The following is a 23,573-nucleotide window of genomic DNA, read 5'->3' as shown; positions in this document are numbered from 1 at the left end:
ATTGATATTACAGCTTGTTTATAAGGGTGTGTGCTTATTTTAAATCCACAGCTGCTGATCTCTCTGTTAAAAACTTAACAGAGAGTTAACGGAGTGGCCAACTTGAAAGTTTTTAAGGGTACAATTAGTTGACTGAAAGCTTTTTTGGCTCGGTACGCCAACTGAAAGCATTAACCCTATTTAACCACCCAACATAACTCATCTTCTGATCGTCAATTTGCTACACTCTGTCTTGATTGTCAACTCACTGCAATCTCTCTCCACCCCGTGTGTATATATATCTACTCATCTTCATTAACTCCGGCCGCGAAGAATTGAACTCCAGCGTTTGTTTAATCAACCATTTCAGGTCAACTCTCATTTTCTGTGACTTCATAATTTATCAAATTTCTTCTTTCTAATATTTTTCTTTACCTTTCTTGCTTAATTTTGGATGTTCAGCTAATATCTCATCCCAAATCGATTAGATAAAAAGTATCTGAAACTTTTTTTTTTTCCTTGACAAATATGACGTGTAGCCTATAGCGAGTATCTGTTCTAATAAATTATCTGTTCGAAATGTTTTTAGTTATTAGCAAATAACTAATGTATAATAATTTGTTAGCACTCTTGCGCGATATGTGATGGATGGTTGATCCCGTACGTCTCTTTTGAGATGAATAACTTTAGTGTTAATTGTGGCAGAGCCGGATTTAAATCTAACGGGGACGAATTTTTTCACCTACATTGCAATACAGAGTTAGTCTAGAACGATGATATCATGATAATGATATTTATATAGGGATGATCGCAGCGTACTTAGATTATTTAAAATTTCATTCACAAATTATGTCAATTTTGAATACAGAGTTAGTCTCGAACGATGATATCATGATAATGATATTTATATAGGGATGATCGTAGCTTACTTAGATTATTTTAAATTTCATTCACAAATTAAGTCAATTTTGAATACAGAGTTAGTCTCGAACAATGATACATGATAATGATATTTATATAGGGATGATCGCAGCTTACTTAGATTATTTTAAATTTCATTCACAAATTAAGTCAATTTTGAATCACGCAACATAGTTACAATTTGATTAATTGTTTTTCTGTATGTTCTTTTACAGTTTTTATTTGCTGTCAGAAGTAGAAAAGGTCGTAGTCATCCGATAGTGAGGGAGGATTTATAGGAAGTTGGATAAAATTATGTCTTCGCTGATTGAAGGTCTCTCGGATGATGTTTTTCTCATGTGCCTTTCACGTCTTCCCTTGTCCCAGCATCCGGGTCTGAGCCTGGTTTGCTGTGCCTGGCGAGCTGCTGTTCAGAGTGTTGAATTATTAAAAACTCGGCAGGAGGTCAATTTTACTGAGGATTTTATCTGTGTGTCTGCTGAGGAACCTAACAATGTATGGCAGCTTTATGATCCCCGTGAAAACCTTTGGATCACCATCCCAACTCTGCCTTCACAAATTCACCACATTTCCTACTTTTCTGCTGTTTCCGTTGCTGGAAAGCTGTTTGTTTTAGGTGGTGGCCATAATCCTAAAACCTTAGAAGAAGGCGACGAAGGAATATTTGCAACGAATGAGGTCTGGTCTTATGAGCCTGTGACCAAAAAGTGGGCAATTTGTGCGCCCATGGTCACGCCTCGTATCATGTTTGCCTGTGGTGTTGTAAATGGTAAGATAGTTGTCGCTGGCGGTTTTGATGCAAGCAGAAACCCAACAGCGAAAGCAGAAACTTATGATCCTGAAAATAATGTTTGGAATTTAATGCCTGATCTGAACCATACAAATGACAGCCTTTGCCATGGAGTGGTTGTGAAGGGAAAAATGCACGTCGTGCATATGGGATTCCCGACAGTGCAGAAATTTGACAATGAAGAGCAGGCTTGGAGAACAGACATATGTTCATGGTCAGACAATCCAGTGGTAGTGGTTCAGGATGAAATTTATGTAAAGAGCTACCATCGTCGCTGCTATTACAACAGAAATGCGGAACATAAATCATTTGGGTTCGATAATAAATTCGGGTCTGGGATGGCAAGTTTAGGCAATAAAATATGTATCTTTGGTGGAGTTGAAAAGAATCAGACCCCGTATGGGCTGCCTTTCCCGAACTCTGATGTTACTGTTTTGAGATTTGGTCGTAGCGGACCACCTGCTCTCGGTGTAGCAGCTCCGATGACTCGTTGTCGAGGAATCATACTCGCGTGTACATCGATGCGAGTGTAGAAATCAAAGTGGACCACCTGCTTGCCGTGTAGCAGCTCCGATCATGACTCAATGAGGAATCGTACTCACTTGTACATCAATGCAAGTGTAGAAATTAAAGTCCGAGCATGGGTTATGTTTGCTGGACTGCGATGGTTTCGGTCTCTAACCATCACTGCTTCATTGAGAGGCTGACATTGTTACTTTATTAGTTAACTTTCTTTAGTTTGGATGTCAATGGCATATTCATTATGTTTTGTCTAGCATGTGGCTAAGTATTTGAGTTTTACCGCGGGCGGGTTAAATAGCTAATTCATCACTAACCTGACTAGAAAGTTACAATTGAGTCATGTTGTTGAAAAAACTTTCAAATGCATCACCAAGTAATTAAAAATTTTCAAAAGCATCATTCTTCGTCAGTTTCGTTAAGTAATTAACGGAAAGTTCAAAAACATTTTTTTAAAAAAATGAAAAAAAATCTGAAAAACTCTTGAAAAATTCAGAAAAATTTGGAGAAAAAACAGAAAATTCATAATAAATTCAAAAAATTCTGAAAAAAATTCTAAAGTTCAAAAATATTCTGAAAAAATTCAAAAATCTTAAAAGAATATGAAAAAATTTGAAAAAAATTAGGTGGCAAGTTTTTTTTTCGGATTTTAGAAAAATTGAAAAGAATAAAAAAAAGGTTTAAAACTTTTCGTTTTCCATTTTTTTAATTTTTTGATTTTATTTTATTTTATTCACATTTTTCAAAAAAAAATAATCAGATTTTATTGAATTTTTTCAAAATTTTTCACGATTTTTTCCCAATTTTTTTGATTTTTTTGGTTTTTTTTTAATTTTTTTTTTGAACTTTCCGTTAATTACTTAACAGAACTAACGGAGAATAATGATTTTGAAAGTTTTTAATTACTTGATGATGCGTTTGAAAATTTTTTCAGCAACATGACTCAGTTGCAAATTTTCAACCAAATTAGTGATGAATTAGCTATTTAACCCGTTTTACAGCAGATGCCATCACTCCAATTTGGAGGACTGATGAAACATTTTGTCAAAGGCAAAAACTTAATACACTCCAGTTAACAATTTACAGACAGAACACAAGACAGAGAGCCTATGTTTAGCTCATCTTAAAATTATGACTTAGGACTTAATATAATTCAATATAATAAATTAAAAGTTTAAAATGTTTATTTGGATAATTTTGACTTATCAATGATTTATAGATTGTTAAAAATGTAACAATAGAAAAAGAAGTAATTTATATGTAACTTATAACCTATAGATAACTTTTATCAAAAAAATATTTAAAATTAAGTTACAGTACATCAAACTAATTTATGACATTTAGTTTTTGACTTATTTCAAACTTTAAGTTAGTTTCTAACTTATTACACAAACAAACATTTTACTTATAGGACAAACTGGCTCATACATTACAACATTAACAGGCTCATCATACATTACAACATTAACGTTATTATATTTACATCGAAGAGGATACTAAACCGCGGCTTATCCAGCATCTATGCGGAACAGAAGGAGCACAGACCCTGATTCTTACTTTTCTTTCATTCCATAAAACTTGCACAAGGCGTCCCCTGCAACTTGCCAGGCAAATAAGCATTTCCCAGCATCTCGTACACTCTTCGCGTAGTCATAAACGACATTATGAATAGCAAGAGCATCATTGTAGATATCGTTCATCTCTCGCTTACTGTGATCCAATTCTTCGGCACCATACAACATCTAGAAACATGATACTAGCTGAGATTGGTTGTGCTGCTGGGCAAGTGTTGTCTACTAGAGTACTAGACACTCTGGGATATCAACTACCAAGATACTTAAAAAACAGATATAGATTTACCTGCTTATATTTCAGTATAATATTATCGACGGATACACTTTGGAATTCATCAGACTTCACGGCGTAGTACAATTCTTCTTTGTACTTTTTGTATCTCTCTCTCCACAACTTCAGGCATTCATGAGGAACTTTAGCTTCCTTGAAGTTCCGTCGTTCCCATGTATCTAGAATTTAATAACAAACAATAACAGAAAAGTATTGTCAGGTATAATAGACTTCCTTATGGATGTCAGTATGATTTGCCATGACTACTAAGAGCAAGTCCAATGCAATGCTAAACTTGGTTTTATTGTCTAATTTGAAACCAGATGCAAAAAAAAAAAAAAATCAACTCTAAGAGCAAGTGCAAAAGTGTATTGCCATAATTTGGCACCAGATGCAAAAAAATTCAACTCCAAAGGGGTTGTAAATTTGGATGCTAATATGCATAAGAGTAAGTCCAATGCTCGATGCAAAATAGCTATAGCCATTGCTATAATATGGCATTAGAAAGTGCTATTTGGTCCCAAAATAAAACTTGCACTCCAATGCTATAGATGCATAAACTAGTTCCAAATTTAACTTTTAATTAACTTTTTAACTTTCACTCCAATGCTAAATGCTAGATGCATTAATTGTTTCCCTCCAATTCTAGTTAAATGGTGAGGCGGCAAAGATGCATAAATGCATCCTAGGATGCAAATTTGGCACCAAGTATTCAACTAGAATTGGAGGGAACAATCAAGGCATCCAGAATTGGAGTGGAAGCTAAAAAGATTGTTAAATTTGGAACTAGTTTATGCATCTAGCATTGGAGTGAGTTTTATTTTGGCACCAAGAAGCACTTTTTGATGCCATATTATAGCAATGGCTATAGTTATTTTGCATCAAGCATTGGACTTGCTCTAACGGAGTTGCAGAATTGGATGCAAATATGCATAGTTTGTTCTGAATTTGCAACCAAGGATGCATATATGTGTCTAGCCATGTCATAATCAACCACGAATGAAATACAAGTTGATGTACTTTAAATAAAAGTTGCAAGGCATATACAAAAATTAGTTAAATTAGGAAATATTTGGTTGCAAAATGCAATTAGCATCAGAGAATAGCACCAAAAGTCCAAAATCACTTTATGGTGTCATATTATGGCAATGGCTATAGCTGTGTCATATTATGGCAATGGCTATAGCCAATTTGCATCAAGCATTTGACTTGCTCTAAGATGCAGGATGTATTGATTAAATCTGTGCTGGATGAGTCAAAACTTATTATGCGCTTATGATGTATAGTCCACTGGTGCATATGTACTTGAGATACTAGTGTGGTATATTTGGCAAATAGATCTACATTACAAAAAATGTGGAACAAACCTTCCACCGACACTGATTGAGTTTGTCTCCTCTGCACTGCATCATAGATTAGTCCTAAAACAGAAGTAGAAGCATATATGTTGGTCCTCTCCATGTGATGGGGATACAATTCAGCCTTCAATTCATTTGGAAAATCCACCTATATTAATAGACCAAGCAGATATAAAAGGGATCATAACTGGTCACAATAGAAGTAACATATCTACAACCAGAGTGCATTGCATAAAACATTATACAACACCAATACAAACCTTTTTCCCACTCTTAGCTGCATCTAGGGCATTGTAGTATATCTCAATCAAGTGAAGCATTGTTTTCTTCATATGCTCTGTCTCAGAAGGATTATTATCTCCCAATATCAGAAGTCGATCCATATAAGCCAGCCAGCTATCAGCCGCCGCGGCAATATTGTTGCTGGAAAAGAGTAGAAGCTAAGCTTTCTGATTAATAATCATAATTTCATATGCATAGTGTGCTCATGGTTTAAAGGACATGAGATATTCTACCCTAAGTCCCTGACATCAAAAGAAAGTCTCGCTTTAGGGAGAAGGGGACTGTGGTTTATCTGGATATGATTCATCTGAAAGGTGCAACTGCATACCTCTGTCTCCTTATGATTAAGTACTGTTGCATTAGTGCCTGCTCCAGTTGCTCAGAAGAAAACTCAATAACCTTGCTGTGTAATACATGAGGCCCCGCTGGAAAGGTACGTTTCCATGGTGGATGTGATCGAAAATAACCTAACAACTAAAAGATCCCGTATGTTAATCTATAATATGTTAAATACAAAATATCAGGGAATGATAACCAACCCATATGATACTTGACAGAAAATCTAACAGAAATTTTATTTATAACCTTGGGGTTTTTAGAGACCCAGTACATATCTCCATCCAGATCACCATCGCCAATTTCTTTTGCCATTGGTCTCAGGCCTTTGGCAGAGAAAAATATAGCATATTTGGCATTTCCAACAAAATCTGCAATGGACTCTAGATATGTAGCTTTTAGAACATGTATATCCCCAAAGTGCAGACCTGGATTACGGTAAACCAACACATCACCAGTAACTTGACCGTCTCCTCTGTATAATAATATAAGAGGAAACAAAAGCTTAGTGTGCACTTCATATATCTATTTCTCAGTTAAAACTGGCAGCTATCATCAATGAATCATCAAGCTAAACACTAGTCCAGGGAGTGTTTCATTGAGGACACATAAATCAATTTTATGAATCATGATAGTATGGAAAAGTACACTTACAAAATGACACAAACTTGATCGTTCTCTAGCAATCCAGTTGGATCAGCTGTGCCCATCAAATAATAGCTCTCACTAATTGGAAGCTTTCCACGCTGGAGTCTCTTGTTCTCTTCACTCGCCAGATGAGTTAAACAATGTTGAAGACATGGTTCATCAAGGGCAATCCCAGACACAAGCATTCTTCTCATCAAACCTACATTATCTCTATCTTTCAACTTCATCAGAACTGCAGGTAGAAACAGTAGAAACTAAGATAACCTCAAAAAGAGTATATAGTAGTGAATATTACCCAGAATATAAAAATATGGGAATAACAAGTAAAGAGACTAGTTTTAGTTTCTTTAGATTTAAGAAACATTAGTATATAACATAGACCAGCACAATTTCCGAAAGGACCGAAAAAAGCAAATAAGAAGCACTGCAGTTTTTCAACAGGGATATAGAATTGAAAAAGGTACATTTAAGAGCTGAGCTCCTTTCCAATAATATGATCCGAGTTTCTTCAAGTGCTTTCTGCAATAAATTAAGAAAGAAATCTTCTGGAACACCACCGAAGCTTAGGAGTGCAATTAAATTCTTCGACAGAGTACATCTCTTAGGTTTATGACTGAAAAAATAAACACACCTGTCAAATATAAATTATATGTGTATAATACATGCATCTAATTTTAATAATCTTACATTAATTTGTGTAGAAATTCATGTACTATGATCAAGTAATACCACCTAAAGTTCATCTTCAAGCTAAGTGAAAATTGAATCTCAGCTACGATACTATTCAAAGAGATGTCCCACATCTTCCATAGTGAAATTATTCAAGAATATAAGTTTTTCATCACGTACAATTTTTCTCCTAGCACGTGTTTTTCATATTTTCGTGATCAGACTTGACACTGCAAAAGCAGACAGGAAATTTCAAGTAAATTACAATTGTATACTCTTTCAGATACAAGTTCAGTACTATCGAAGTTCAAGACTACACAAACTCCCCTTGCTTTTTGCATTTGGAACCAATCATCCCAAAGTATGTTGCTTAATTTAAAGTATATTACCCATTTACCCTGACATTTCGCATTAGCACCATATGTTGATTAAGACCAAAATTCTTTTTTCTTATTAACACAAAAACGGTTAGAAAATCTACCACCAAATTTAAGCTTGCTGAGGGCATTATGAGTTATCTAATGCTGAGAGTTTATTAGTCATTCTGTTTCAACCAATCAATTACTTAATAATAGACATTAATAGTGAAAGCAAATAAAACATTTGAATCATATGAAGTATATCCAAAGAAAGATACCTTACTGCAACTACTTCCAACGAGTTAAAACACTTTTCAGTTGGAAGTGTGGAATCAGCCTCAACCTTAATCATTGATCGTCTAATTTGTATTGTTCCACTTCTGAGCTTTGAACAAAAATGGACAAACAAACAAATCTTCAAGCAACAATTCTTATAGTAATCAATCAAAAGAGGCATTCATAAACAAAATTATAATTCCTAAAATAAGATATATGACAGAATCTAGTTTTTCCTGTGAATAATTCAAAGAAATTTTTTTCTTTAACACTTAAAAGAGATGTTGCACCTTTTTGTTGACAAGAAGAGTTCCCTTGACTGCTAGGCCATTTTTAAATAAGCGGCACTGGATCAACAAAGGCTACAATCATTCAAATAAACTATGAAATACAATTACCAATAATAGCCAAAGCTTGTCAGCTAATTGATTATTGCTAGCTATGCAGAAAGTAGGATTTCTGAAGATTTACCGGTTCTCGAACATGATACTTGCTCTGAGCACTTTTCTTAATCTTCTCCACCAACATGACATGATAGATAAATGTAATGATGATAAAAATCATAAAGAAAAAAGTCAGAACTAGCACATAAGCAAAGAATTGTTGTTCAAGTACAAATGTCAGAAAACATCATGGAAGAATTTTTAATAAAAAATGCTGTAGTAGAAAATGCAATAAGTATAACGTTATAAAGAATTTAACAACATACTAGAGAGCAAAAAAAAAACAAAGAAAGATTCTCACATGGTGTGAAATTTCAAGTCACAGTGAACTTGTTGCTTAACCTGGACTTCTAATAAATGTCCTAGAACTCTAAAAGGAACCATATTATTTACATTTAACTTTAAAAGATATAACTAGCGGCTTTCCTTACTTAACCCTGCACAATCAGAGATACCAAGTGCTATATTTGTTTCCAGTAGTAATGCTTGAGATAGATTATATCTCCTTGCTCCTTTAATCGACACTTAAAATAATTTCTGTATTCCCAAACTTATTCTCTAAGTTCTCATAGTATAGGTGTTACATATAGTCTCCCTCAAATGAACGAACAAAATGATTATAATTTACTCATAGTATTATGACAGGATAGTACCAATCAGGCTCAATACTTATAGAAGCACATAGCAGCACCATCCATGCCCTGTGCATAACCTACCATCTCAGCCATGCCACATCATCCAACCCAATGGCTTAGAGACACGGTGGATCCCCCACACACAGAGCCAACAAGTGTCAAGGTTAGAATAATGAGCACGTGGAAATCAACTACCGCCACACACAAGACTTACGCTACCTCCGCCAACTCGACTGCTGGCAGAAGAAAATGCAAAAAGCAATTTCTCCTACACACTAGGCAGGTCAATGCTATCATTACTCAAGCTTTTTACCAGGACTCTTTGGAAATGTCCAGCATGGACATGTGTCTGACTTAACAATATATGTATTTGGCCTGAATTAAAGTGTCAAGGGCACACACTCCAGAAACATGTCTGAGCATCCAGTAACAAAGTTAAAATTGAGGAGCCCCGGTATTTAAGCATCAGGTGGGTCGAGCAGTCAAGATAGGTAATCACATGGCTGGATCACTATATATACCCTTCTACTTTCGAGTACTTCTCAGCAATAAGCTGCAATTGAAACTGGTTTGAAATTGAGTATTTGAAGGGATGAACAGATTTTGATTCAGTATAACCTACTATATGTTCCGGTAACAATTGTCAGTCTAATCATGTCGATATTAATGCCAACATCCAATTAATTTATAGGATAAAGTTTTCCTGTCTTTCAAATACTCGTCAAAGCATTTACCCCTAATAATTTTTTTAACATGGTAGAAACTGGGACGAGGATTCTACTTTGATACAACCAGGGTTGGAATTTAAAAGAAGAACACGTGGCTGTTCAATGCTAGAAAAGGACAGTCATTAACCTAACACTCTAATCTGACAATAAATAATAATATATATAATATACCCTATATACGCACATATAAAGAAATTTACTAATGATGGTCAATAATATTTATTAGTCTCAGACTCTTAAGCAAAAAACTATTAATAGATGTTAGATTTCTGCAAAAAGAAAATTGGTCAAAAATCTAACTTCGAATTGTTGATCCTTCATATATTTAGCTTTGAAAATATCTTTAGGACATTTCATTGCCAAATCTTCTGCTATATAACCAGTTCCATCGGTGTGGATTAGACGTTCTCCATCTTCGTAAACATGACAGCCATTTTGATCCTGCAACTCAGACACAGTAACAATAAGCCAAAAAACAGTTGTAAAATCTGATTACTGGTTATACGAAGTAGAAGGAGCATACACAGCAAGGGATGTCTTCAATCACTTCGATAAGCACTGAATCAAGATCCACTTGAAGCTTTATAGTCTTCGACAAAATCAGTGAAAACCTGTAATTTCCAACCTGTCACAAAAATGGTATGATTCACAAGATAAATAATGTTCACTAGTCAAAATACCAACCTCGAGGCATATTTGGCCATACTAGGCGTCATATGTATATGCATAAAAAGACTCCTAGCCTCTTGAATGGTTCTATTTTCGAGTATATAGGCTTCATTCGTATAAGAGGGAACAATAGATTCTGTCCAAACAAAATAGAACTTCACTGAAGATAAAGAAGGATTTTTCCTCTTTTCCTCTCTGCCCCCATCTTTAAAACCTGATCAATATAATTATATTGAGATGCACGTACAGTCTACTTTTCACATTAAAGCCAAAAAAAGTCAATTATTATTATCAATTATTTAAGTCATCAAGAAGTTCCTCTACTGAGAGTATGATACACAATGAAACCTAGAGTTGTATAGAACACGTCTGACTGAACTCTTGAGTATAAAACGGAATGGATAATCTGACAACAAAGAAAAGTAAAACATGTTCTATTCATCCCTGAGACTCCTTCTCCACATTTGGCACATACGAGAAAAACAAGTAAATAAGTTTAGTTGCAAGTGAAACATAATTTTTTAAGCACGCTTCTTCTCGACAACAAGAACTACAAGAGACTTATTAGTCTTACAATTTTTTATTTTGCAAAAAGTCTTACGATATTTAAACCATAATATTTATTAAAAGCACATTAGAAAGCCAGAGCAAACAACTAAAGAAGACAAAGATTCTTATAGACAATTCAAAGCTTGACAAGGATATCACCAAAGTGTCGATAAAGCCTCCATCCAACAAGAATTCCTTCTTCAGCAATCTTCGTACACATTGCATCGTAGTCACTGATGCTAATATCACAGTCATGAAATCTCACAATCAATATATTTTCATCTCCCAATGCTCTCTGTAAGTGAGTTCTTGTTGTGTCCAGATATGGACCCTGCATGATACACACAAAAGGGCATCATAATTAAGGAATAACATAATGATAAGATGGTTTAAAGGCAAACAACTTTGTATTATGCTTGTACCATGTTCTTCCACAATATAATACAACTAGCAGACTAAGTACTCTATTGAAATCCTATATCCAATCACAAGCATTGTCTACAAATTAAAAAAATTAATCTACTTGGTGATTCTCACTAAGTACAAATTCAGATAAAAGGCAACCTAGTCGAATTGAGGTTTAGTTTGAGCACCAACCCTCTCCCCCCTCTTCCTCTCCCTTTCATGAGGGGCAAACTAAGTTACCCGGACTTGGGTATGGCTGTCCGAGACGGGTGCGGATCCAAGTGTCGTATCCTTAGTTTTTTGAAAATTGATGTGAATCCAAAATCGGACACGAGTTCGGGGACTTGGCATATAAGCTTAATAGAAGGGAAAATTTATATGTTCTTAATCCATTTTACATCTTAAAGTGCATGTGTGACTAGTGGTTTCTACCAATAAAACTTATACACGTTAATGTGTCATATCTGTGTCATAAAGTCAAAGGTTAACATAGAAAAGTCATATATGGACCTTGCTCTTTACTAACAAGTTGTTGCAAGGCCTTAGGTTGTTACAAGATGATGTATCCGGTTACGATATGAAAGATCCAACTCAGATGCCGTACCCACACCCATGTCATGACCGGACAACACGGGTACAAGGCCAAAATCGAAGAGTCCGAGTAACACAGGAGGAAAAGGAAGGGTGACAGGGTACATGCAACAGAATAGTACGAGTAATATGACAATTGTATAAATAAATGCAATCCAGTAAAAACTGATTATGACTCGCAGATATGTACCTTAAAACTGTAAGTTCCATCCTGGTAAACATAACAGTAAAATAAATTTGTTCTCCTAGAGTCCCAATCATGATGCTGCAAGACAAGTTGAAACAGGATTGTAAGAATTCCATCGTGATCTTTTTCACAAGGTAAGATTAGTAAATTACGATAAGGAAGTCCGCAACAGCCCTCATTGTTGTTGAGGTTATTTATGACAGAAAAATTATTAAAGGAAGTAAAAAAGTACACTTTCATGTTTACGGAAAAGATAATATCAGAACAAGTAGAAAAAATATTAGAAGTTTCATGTTGACCACTGGGGATAAAAGTTCTATTTATAATTTCATTAGAGACAAAGGGCTGTATGCCCACTGCAATTAGGCATCTGGAGATCACAGAGATATGCAAAGACCACAGAGCTATCACTTTATTAGTTTCGCTAGTTGGCAGTTGCTCAGTCACTCAATCTTAGTGTGATAATTGGACATATTGCAGGATTGCTAAAGACCTAATTACAATTAAGCTACTTACCAGGTTTAACTATAACACGCCCATCAATATACGATTACAATTGTTCAAAACATCTAATAGACGAATTTTCGTTAGACGAATAATTAACTATTATTAAAACTAAATTATGGTGTAGCAACTTCTCATGAATACAGAGACAGAGACGAGAGAAGAACATTTATCCTGTCTAGTGACTCCTCTCCGAGATAGCGCCGACCATACTTACTCCAAAGGTATTCTTCAAACGTTTCCATAGGCAGATCAGTTAAACTTACAAGTTCAACAGCGTCCTCGAAAGACATAATGTCTACAATATTATTCCTGTAGAATAAGTTTTCCCACATGTTTCAAAAATAAATCATATAAGGAAAAAAGAAAGATCTACCACCAGAATGAGTGATAAACTAACCTCCCTATGTAACTGAAGAGTAAGAAAGCTTTCCTAAACTCGAGTTCACTAAGATGCAGCAATAACCTTTTAGCTTTCTTCGAAAGAAAACAAGGTCTAACCCTTCTATCTTTTGCTCTAGGAATTGCTATATCCACCCGAGTAGAAGTGACTGTGTGTTTCCGAGGCTCCAACACCAATGAAGTATTATCTATTGCCACACGAAAACATGTTAAGAATATAGCACATAAAGATTTTAGCTGTATACTTCCTTTTCCAATGAACATCCTTAGCACATAAAGATTTTAGCTGTATGATTCTAATTAGACAGCATCCATTAAAAAATACATTCTGATCCTCATAATTACTTTACTAATTTGTGTAAAACAAAGAAAATTAGCAAAACAAGATTCAGCAACATCTAGTAATACAAGAAGCTCATAAAGATTGGTTGATGCACTCTATACTACAAAGGTAACCCGAGAACCAAAATGTCCCGATAGAGAGCACGGTCCAAGTAAGGTATGTGTACTGGACAGATTCCTTGGTAATAAATAACAACATAATCAACTAATTACTAATGATCAAGAAACGTAAACCAAATTCCTAATTATACAAAGATCTGATAGTGATTTAAGCACAAGTATGATGACCCCTCATAATTGTTGATATGAATGAGAATGATTTGGAATCTCCGGATAGACAATGATTATTCGATTATGACTCAGTTACATTGATTCATTAATTGATTCTTTAATCATGACTTATTATATATGTTCCAAACTAGATAATCGAGAAAATAGGGTATAAAATTGGAGCATGAAGCTTGCATACCTAAGCGGCGTTTTCTAGAAGACATAGGTAGAAAACAGGCAAAGAAAGCTCTGATTCTAATGCTACTTCCCTTGCTAGTTACTACTATTACCACAAACCTCTGATTCGAATGTTGTCCAACAGGAGGGATATGAATGTATAGTATTCGAATCAAGTTTTGTCGGAGGGGGTTAGTTGACCGGAAAAAAAACAAGTGAAAAAGAAGGGATTGATTTATGAAGAATATGACAGAAATTTGTATAAGAAGACGATGCCACGAGTATATATGCACCGGATTTTTTTGAGTTGGGTTGAAGTTTTTGTGAGGGGGGAAAGTGTTTGTGGGGTTTAATGTGGGGCGATGCGTGGGATTTATAACCACGGGTCCCATCAGGGAGTTTAGGTTTGCGCGAGACTCCTATAAAATATATAAAAATATATTTTAATAACGTTTTTGAATATATTTTTTTTGAATAAAGATTTAAATATCAATTTTTTTTAGGATTCTTTTTAGAAAAAATAATTTAAAACTATATTTTATAGGAGTCAGAATGCGCCTGTTGTTTTAGCTTAAAGTCGGGTTTAAATTTTTTTCTAATTTCAAGCCTAGAAATTTTTGTTTTTGAGATGATTAGAAGTTGGCGTAAAAATAAAATTAATAAAAACTGACTTATAATTATAAGTTAGTATATTGGGGCGGTTTGGGTTAACTTAAAAAAAGTGATTCCTTGCTAAACTAAAGAAGTAGGGTAGGAATGAGAAATATATAAGTTAATAAAGTGTTTGGAAAAAAATAGAAGCTGTGAAGGAGAAGCTAATTTCTTAACTTCTTAAAAGTGCTTTTACTTATTTACACATACTTATTTACACAAACGGGTCAAGAGAAACAAAAGCCAGCTTATGCTCATACAAAACAGACACAAGCAGGGGAGCAAGAGCAAGTCCAAAAGATGCCCTATATCATGTCCTAAGTTATAATTTAGGGCAATTGATGAAAAAACATGATCCAACAATGTCCTAGTGATGCCTTATATTATATCACTAGGACAACCTACTCAAGCCCTATATTTAAGGCACATCTCTCCTTGCCCTATTCTATATTTTATTATAAATTTTCATCACCACTCTCTTTCTCTCTCTACTTTTATATTATGCTTTAAGAGTCAAGTTCAATGGAGACCACATTTTCCTGAAGACCTGGAGACCACCTATGTTCTGCAAATAAAATATTTCATAAAAACATTGCAAAACGTATAATTTTGCAAATCATATTCTACGAAATCATTATTTCATTAAAAATCTTGAATATCATATAAGTTTATATAAGATTTACATGTGAACATTACAAAATGTTTTGTTTTATGAAATATGTTTAGTTTGCAGAACATTTGTTCAACTTGCAGAATATACATTATCCACTTATTAAATGTAGATGATCTTCAACAATTTTAATGAATACATGATATTTGTTGAGCATATTTTACAAAATAATGTATTTTATAATGTTTTGATTGCAGAACATACATGATCTCCGATGAAATTGTGGTCTCCATCGAACTTTCCTCTATGCATTAATAAAGAAAGAGTGTCTTTAATAATAAAATATTAGACATATTGTGAGAATAGGGACATTATTGGAGTTCAAGTTAGTAAAACATGTCCTAAATTGCTAGGACATAATATTTTATATTATATTTGAGACTTGAACTAAGACACTAGTGCTCCTCTCCCTCTCCACCATATGGTGTGCCACGTTTACATTACGTCTCCGGGATCTCATCGTTCCAAAGCCCCTAGTCAGACTTCTCCAATAAGCTTTGCTCAGTATATGATTTTATATTTGTTACTGTACTTTTTTCCTTTACCAATAAAATAATGAGCGATTATAGACATGTGTTTCATGTTTTTCTGTTCAGTGCTGCGTAATGCGTATCTCAGCGGAGTTTATCATCCAGTAATCCAATTTTTTTTTTTGACAGATCCAGTAATCCAGTTTCTTTACTCTACGATCACGATTCACGTGAATCCTGCGTATCTTAATTCAAAATTATTATTGATCCATCAACTAGTTGATGAATACAATATATCACAAATTTTTAAAAGTCAATCCAAAATAATGTTTTTTATAGCCTGTATATTATTTTATTTACTACTAGATATATTTTAAAAAATATTATAATATTTAATATATATATTTCTAGTTGATGTTTTATTGGCCAACGCTCTCTTTGATCCTACAAATTATTATATTTAGTCAAAACGTGGAGTTATAATTACCAATCATTATTTTAACAAGATATAAATATAATAGCATATTATAAAATATTCATCCACTTTTCAACCATACTCGAGGAAATTTTTGATGGGAAGGACATATTTTATGAAAATATTCTTTATCTAAAAGTGAAGTTAAATATAGTTTTTATGAAATTTGGATTCAACTATAAAGATCGAGGAAAATTAATTTTGGATATATATATTTCACGAGTGACATTTTCTTTAAATTATCTTACAAAAAATATATATGGGAATATATTTTTAAAAAACACATTATCTTTCAAAAATAATTTTCAGTTAATCATATATATTTCAAATTTTGAAATAAATATAAAATAATCACATTTTAAACAAATACTATACAAACCAAACTAAATACAAAATATAGTTCCATATGCTCCAGCAGAACAGCGCCAATGAAGCACATTGTTCTTTCGTGCCAGTTGCAAACAATCTTTTAAAGTGCTCCATAATCGACTCTCCTTGTAATGTTTGAACCCAGTTTGCCAGGCCTGCTGCTGTCCATACATTGCGTGCAAAAGAACAATCAAAGAGGGCGTGCTTCGCATCTTCCTGCTCCACCCGACACCAAGAACATCTCCTATCAATATCCACTCGTTTTTCAAACAACGCCATAGCCGTAGGTAAGCACTTTCTGCAAGTCCTCCATACGAAGAATCGAACCTTTCCAGGTAACTCCAAATGCCATAGTTTTTTCCAAAATGTTGCATCAGGAGTACTACATTCTCCAACCAGCTGCCTATAACAACTCTTAACAGTGAACTCACCTTTTGTATCAAATAGCCACATCCATGTATCCCGTCTATCTGTTGATGCTAGAGGTATTTGTTTGATCAAGCGAATATCTCTTTCATTGAACAAATTATTCAGAATATTTTCATCCCAGCTGTTGTCTCGAGCATTCACTAAGTCGCACACCTTTATATTTGGAAAATCATTGGGGATGCTTGTTGAAATAAACCCATCTTCAACACAAGGTAACCAAGGTATTTGCCAAACAAACGTGTCCATTCCTGTGCCAATACAACGTCTACAGCCTTGTTTCACCACCTCTTGCGCTGCAATAATACTTCGCCACATGTAACTGGGATTCTCGCCCAACTTGGCACCTAAAAAGTCAGTATTTGGGAAATATCTGGCCTTCATAATGCTTGTAACCAGGGGGTTTTCTTCATTTACCAGCCTCCAACCTTGCTTAGCCAACATTGCGACGTTGAATTGTTGTAAACTTTTGAAACCCAATCCTCCTGCTTCTTTGATAGTGCAAAGCTTATCCCAAGCCATCCATCGAACTCCTTTACCATCAGCTCCACTACCCCACCAGAAGCCATTCATTTGGCGTTGAATTGTATTACAGATTTCATTAGGAATAATCATCAGATTCATCCAAAAATTTGGGACTACCTGTGCTGCAGTTTTCAGAAGTGTACATTTGCTCGCCTTAGAAATTGTCTTAGTTTGCCATCCCTTCAATTTCTGTCTCACTCTATCAGTTATAAAATTGAACACCTCATTTCTCTTTCTCCCTATTGTCATTGGTATTCCTAAGTATTTACCTGGAGTCACACTTTCTCGAACCTCAAGAACTCCACAAATCAGCTCGCGATTTTCTGCAGATGTGTTCGGACTGAAAGTGATCAAAGACTTGTTAAAATTTACTGCTTGTCCAGATAATTCTTCATAGCGCTGTATAATCCCCTTCATCACTCTCGCTTCAGTTTCAGCTGCTTTGAAGAAAAAATAGCAGTTATCGGCAAATAATAAATGTGAAACTGATGGTGCCCTTCTAGCAATTCTGCATCCATGGAGCAAACCAATGTCTTCTTGCCTTTTAATTATTGAGCTCAGACCCTCCGCACAAAGAATGTATAGGTATGGGGATATAGGGTCCCCTTGCCTAATCCCTTTTTGCGGTTTAACTTCACCAAAAACCAGTCCCTGTTGCACAAAACTATATGTAACCGTCTTAATGCATGTCATGATTCGCTCAATCCATACGTCATGAAATCTGAATTTTCTCAACATACCTTCGATAAAGCTCCACTCTAGCTTGTCGTAGGCCTTCGACACATCTATCTTCAATCCAGCCACACCATTCCCCCCTTGAGTTTTCCGTTTAATGTAATGATTTATTTCAAATGCTATCAAAGCATTATCAGTTAATAGCCGCCCTTCTATAAAAGCACTTTGGTTAACAGATATTAACATTGGTAAACACTTCTTTAGTCGGTTTGCAAGCACCTTTGACAGAATTCTGAATAAGACATTACACAAATATATAGGGCGTAGCTCACTCATTTGTTGTGGTTGTTTTACTTTTGGAATTAAACAGACAACAGTACGATTGAGCTCCATTTGCAACTCTCCTGTAAGTAAAAATGTTTGACAGAAACCCACCACATCCTTCTCGACCACACTCCAATAGGTCTGATAAAAACACGGATTAAGTCCGTCACATCCGGGTGCCTTTTCAGGGTGCATTGAAAAAACAGCTTCTTTTACTTCATCAGTCTCAATAGGCGCCATAAGTTGTTCATTCTGCTCTTCTGTAACACACTTCACTTTCTCATTTTCTGAAAGCATTCCTCCTGGCGATGAAGATTTAAATACCTCTGAGAAATAGTCGGTAATTATTTCCTGTATACCCTGCACACTATCCACCCATTCCCCCTGTTTATTTTTCAATCTAGAGATCCGATTATTTTTCTTCCTTCCCGAAGCAAAGTTATGAAAAAAACCAGTGGGTGTGGAACCGAGTTGAGACATCTGTTTTTGGTACGACAAGTGCAGCAGTGAACTTATTGACGGACTGGAAGGCAGCTCAAATGGCATGCACCAGAGCCTCAGCAACAATAAACGGAAGTACAAGAAGATGGCAGGTTCCAATGCAGAGCTGGGTGAAAATAAATGTTGATGCGGCAATTTTTGGAGATACAAAAACTATCGGAGTTGGAGGCGTAATTCGGGATGAACACGGGAGTTTTCTAAGAGCAATGTGTAAACAAATGTCAGGAACATGGACTCCCAGGGAGGCAGAGGCTTTAAGTCTCAAGGAAGTATTATCATGGGTAAAAAGTTTCGGTTTTGCACGTTGTGTTATTGAGACGGACTCCAAGCTATTGGCAGATGCATATAATGGTACTCCAGGAAGGTCTTATTTCCATTCTATCGTCAATGATTGTGTTGATTTAGTTAAGCACTTTGAGAGTGTGCTAGTGCGTTTTGTGCATAGGTCTGCGAATGAAGTCGCTCATTTGCTAGCAAGAGTGTCTCGTTCTATGTCAGGCTTACAGGAATGGGAGGAGGTTGTTCCCAACTTCTTATCGGATGTAATCACTTTTGATTTGATTTAATGCAAGTACGGATTTTGTCAAAAAAAAAAAAATACAAAATATAGTTCGTTGTGCATGTAGATATTTTTTGTTCAATAAAATATTTTATGAATTAAAATATTTATATATCGACCACCATCATTGGGAATCCTAATGAGATTGTTAAACGTAAATTACGTTCTTTATATATAGTTTTGGTGACCAAACCAAAACCATAATTTAGTATGACTTAAGATCCACCGGCCTAGAATCCATTTTGATACGAAAATTTCGGGAAAAACCTAGCAGAAACTTGCCCTTTTCCTTGCTCAGGTAAATTCTGGACCAAGCTCTTTTCTCTTCTTCACCATTGATTTTTTCGGTTTTTGTTACTTTTCGTGTCGAGTGGCAGATCGATTGCTGGAAAGTTCTCGTGCTTTCTTGCATGTGCAAGCACTTCTAATTAAATATTTTTACTCTATTTTTCTGTGATGAGCCATATAAATATTCAAACCGCTGTTTTAGTGAATTTATTATTGTCAAGTAGAGTTGTTCTTTTAATGAACATCATAGCTTAAACTTTGATAGTAATGGAATATAGTTGATCCAGCAGTTTGTAGTAGAGATTGTATGTTGCGTAATTTGATTTTCACTTACATATGAGATCATATTCACAGAGGCTGTTTAATCCCCGGTACCACTGCAATCATGTATTTTATTGATGATCTTATTTTGTTAGTTGACATTTTTTGGGCACAATTTGGTAATGATTATAGTATCGTGATCATGTATCTAGACTTTGCCTGTAAGAGTTTCGGATTAACTCCTTTAGTTCACTTGGTCGCATGAATTCTGGTTTCCTATTGTCCAGTTTTATAGTATAGAGTTAATACACGGTCCATAAAATGATAAATGGTTGTTCTGCAGAATTTTATGTATACAATGGATGTTATGTCAATGTTTGTTTTGTTGCATTTTTAGATTGTTTTTACGTGGCACTGTGTATTATTTCACTATGGTTTTTTGTTGCATTGATTGTTAAATTGTTTCTACGCGTTACTAACGTTAGAGAAGAATACCCCTAAAGGTTGTATATTTGAAGCTTAAAGTAGCACTGTAGATGGTTATCTTTGTTTTACTCACAGATGGAGGGCTAACCCCCTTTTGTAGGGATGTTAGATGAACATGAACAAGATCCTTCCTTTTTATTACTAGTAAACTGCTAAATGCTAATCCCCTTGCTTGCTAAAATGATGACACTCAATTTAATGTTGATTTTAAAGTCTCGGCATATAGCTCTCTGGCATGTTTGCTAGAGATCAGTGCCTATTTTAATATTATTTATTTGTTGTCAAGCATCCATTTTAATATTGAAGAATACCTTTTCTGCCGTTTCCACGTACTGTTATGCTTAATACTCATGTTCTTAACTTTGAGTCACCTGGTAAACTGCTAGTGTGTTTTTTGTAGGTGACTGGTTGTAGCAAAAAATAACACAATTGTTCTAGATATTACGACTGGGAGGACAAGATAATTGTCATTATGTCTGCACTTATTGAAGTTTTTCCTGATGAAATCTCTCTCATGATCCTTGCACGAGTTCCCTTGTCCCTCCATCCCAAGTTGAGGCTTGTTTGCCATTCCTGGAGAGCTATTGTGAATAGTGTTAAATTATTGAAAGTTCGGCAAGAGGTGAATTTTGTTGAGGATCTTATGTGTGTGTGCTCCCATGAACCTGATAATATATGGCAGCTTCATGACGCCCAGAACAATGTTTGGATCACCGCCCCTGTCCTTCCTTCAAAACTTAGCCATCTTTCCTACTTTGGTGCTGTGTCGACTGCAGGAAAGCTGTATGTTTTGGGTGGCGTCCATGTTCCTGATGATATAGCTTATGGCCGGCATCATACTTTTCCCGCAACCAATCAGGTATGGTCATATGAGCCTGTCACCAGACGGTGGACACTGTGTGAACCCATGATTAAGGCCCGGGCCAATTTTGCATGTGGCGTACTGGATGGAATGATTATTGTTGCTGGTGGTCTCAGTACTGCAACATTACATTGGAGGCCAATCAAACAAGTAGAAATGTATGATCCTACAAAAGATGTCTGGATTCAATTACCCGACCTCCTGTACGCAAACAATGCCCCTTGCTATGGAGTGGTTGTAAGGCGAAAGCTGCATGTGGTGCACAGGCAATTGTCAGCAATGCAAGTATTGGATAAAGAAACACGGGTTTGGACATTATCTAGATGTCCTTGGCGAAATTATCCACGGGCAGTAATTGGGAATGATGTCTACGTAATGTGTAACGAAGAATTTTACCACGAGAGTCAGGTTAGGGAAAAAAAGGAGCCTAAGTTTACAGCAGTTGGGTATAACAAAATATCTGGATTTGCAGTGACAAGTTTAGGAAATAGTATATATCTTATTGGCGGGTCTGGAATGAGAGGCGACATTTTCAATTCTGAGAAATACGAGCTGTCCGATGTTACTGTCCTGACTCCCAGTTTGCAGGAGCCCTGGGCATCGCATCATGCCTCACCAATGACTCGTTGTCGAGGAACTATCTTGGGCTGTACACCGTTGAGAATGTAGCTAGCATTGACGTTTGTTTGAACTAGTTTTTCATGTTTATTTTTGAGCCACGAGGAACTCTGTAAAAGCTTTGCAAACTTTTTTCGAGAAGATCGATATGATATGAACTGCGAAGGTATGATCTTTCTCTCAAATTTGAACTATGGAGATATGATATGTTCGAGGACTGTGGTCTTATTTATCAGTGACTCGGCTATATGTGTTGATGGCTTGATGCCCCAAACTCAGCTAATAATCATGTTTTGTCAAGAATTGACAAATTAGTTGACTAAAAAGTCTACAACCTTTCAAATGTTCTCCCGAAAATAATACCGGGCCTACCTTTCCTATCTTGGCCATGAAAATAGACAAAATCGTCGCTACTTGGGTTTGCGAGCATACTTAATTTATAACATAATCTATTCGACCTCTTACTTATAATTAGAATTATTTAAATATTCTTATGAAAATATACTTTTTCGGGTTAAATTTTTAATTAGTTTTTTGACGTGCTTAAATATTAGGAGCTTTCTAAGATGTTAAATAAAAATTTTATTTGACATGTCTAATAAAAATATAACTCAAACATGTTTGTTAATTATCAAAATAACTACTATAGTAAAGAAAAATATTTTATTTGACATGATTTTTAAAATATGTAAGTCTAATATGGTTAACAGAGTCTTATAAAACTACTATATGAAAAGGAATATCTCATCGATCTCAAAAGTTTACTCTCTTTTTTGAGCGAGATATAATTAGAGGTAAATAAATTCTTAAAAGATCGATAGGTTAATATAAAAATTATGAAATTAGATACGCTTTTTTATACAATTTTATTATAACATTGATAATATGGGGTAAAATATCCTTGTGTATGTATATTTACTATTTAGATTCAATAGCTCATTCAATATGTTGTATAAAAAAGTTTATAAGAAAATCTAATAAAAATATTGGTCCAAACATGCTTATAAATTACTATTTTGACTAAAAGGTACATATTATTTTAATATAAATTATCTTCAAAATTACTTAGAGATTTAATATATATTATATATTATACGTGTACGAATTACTATAAAATAGTATAAGATTAAGGACATCGTGGTCATGAATTAAATGATGTATAAATATAAGAATCATCTTGTTTTTATAAAATGGAAAATAATCCTAAGTAGTTTATGAAAAACGAAAGTCGAAGAAATCGGAGGGGTCAAATTAAATGAGTACCTGAGAAATAAGAAAAAGTGGGCCAGATGGCAGGCCGGCCCACAGGCCCGGGAAAGCATAGAAGAAAAGGGCAGCAGTCAATTAGTAGATGATCGTCATTTCATTGTCCAATCACTTTCCTGACAGAAGCACGCCTCTATCAATGTGTCCCTTTTCAAGCATCATTTCTTTCGTATTTTCTTACCTCGTTTCATCATCTCATGTAATAGAAAGGCTTTACCGCTGTAAAAATCGTTTACCAAATTACTTTGGACACGCATTTTAAA

At 35.0% G+C, this 23,573-nt stretch overlaps 3 protein-coding genes across 4 annotated transcripts; 2 read left to right on the top strand and 1 right to left on the bottom strand.

The window, feature by feature from the left end:
• Positions 1–204: 204 nt before the first annotated feature.
• On the top strand, positions 205–2,508 carry LOC135146725 (F-box/kelch-repeat protein SKIP30-like). Its single transcript, XM_064093334.1, has 2 exons — positions 205–349; positions 1,116–2,508. The coding sequence occupies exon 2, from the start codon at positions 1,195–1,197 to the stop codon at positions 2,221–2,223; it is 1,029 nt and encodes a 342-aa protein (XP_063949404.1). The 5' UTR covers positions 205–349; positions 1,116–1,194; the 3' UTR covers positions 2,224–2,508.
• Positions 2,509–3,608: 1,100 nt separating this feature from the next.
• On the bottom strand, positions 3,609–14,233 carry LOC108219690 (probable RNA-dependent RNA polymerase 5). Of its 2 annotated transcripts, none has more exons than XM_017393189.2 (19): positions 13,907–14,233; positions 13,094–13,283; positions 12,861–13,005; positions 12,193–12,267; positions 11,166–11,337; positions 10,473–10,671; positions 10,312–10,399; positions 10,089–10,229; positions 8,454–8,495; positions 8,273–8,344; positions 7,985–8,091; positions 7,143–7,291; positions 6,685–6,910; positions 6,280–6,505; positions 6,023–6,168; positions 5,673–5,835; positions 5,422–5,560; positions 4,070–4,233; positions 3,609–3,951 (listed from the first exon to the last, which is right to left on the bottom strand). In XM_017393189.2, the coding sequence occupies exons 1-19, from the start codon at positions 13,929–13,931 to the stop codon at positions 3,763–3,765; spliced, it is 2,658 nt and encodes an 885-aa protein (XP_017248678.1). In that variant the 5' UTR covers positions 13,932–14,233; the 3' UTR covers positions 3,609–3,762. The 2 variants fall into 2 exon arrangements, with proteins under 2 accessions (XP_017248678.1, XP_017248679.1); XM_017393190.2 differs by having other exon boundaries at positions 8,273–8,329.
• A 5,489-nt stretch (positions 14,234–19,722) lies between these two features.
• On the top strand, positions 19,723–22,279 carry LOC108222455 (F-box/kelch-repeat protein SKIP30-like). The gene is made up of 2 exons (XM_017396373.2): positions 19,723–19,827; positions 20,965–22,279. The coding sequence occupies exon 2, from the start codon at positions 21,037–21,039 to the stop codon at positions 22,093–22,095; it is 1,059 nt and encodes a 352-aa protein (XP_017251862.1). The 5' UTR covers positions 19,723–19,827; positions 20,965–21,036; the 3' UTR covers positions 22,096–22,279.
• The last annotated feature ends 1,294 nt before the right edge of the window (positions 22,280–23,573 follow it).

Source organism: Daucus carota, chromosome 5 (assembly GCF_001625215.2).
Source record: "Daucus carota subsp. sativus chromosome 5, DH1 v3.0, whole genome shotgun sequence".
NCBI lineage: Eukaryota > Viridiplantae > Streptophyta > Magnoliopsida > Apiales > Apiaceae > Daucus > Daucus carota.
The sequence above is the reverse complement of the archived record's forward strand: the minus strand, read 5'-3'. Positions and strand labels throughout refer to the sequence as shown.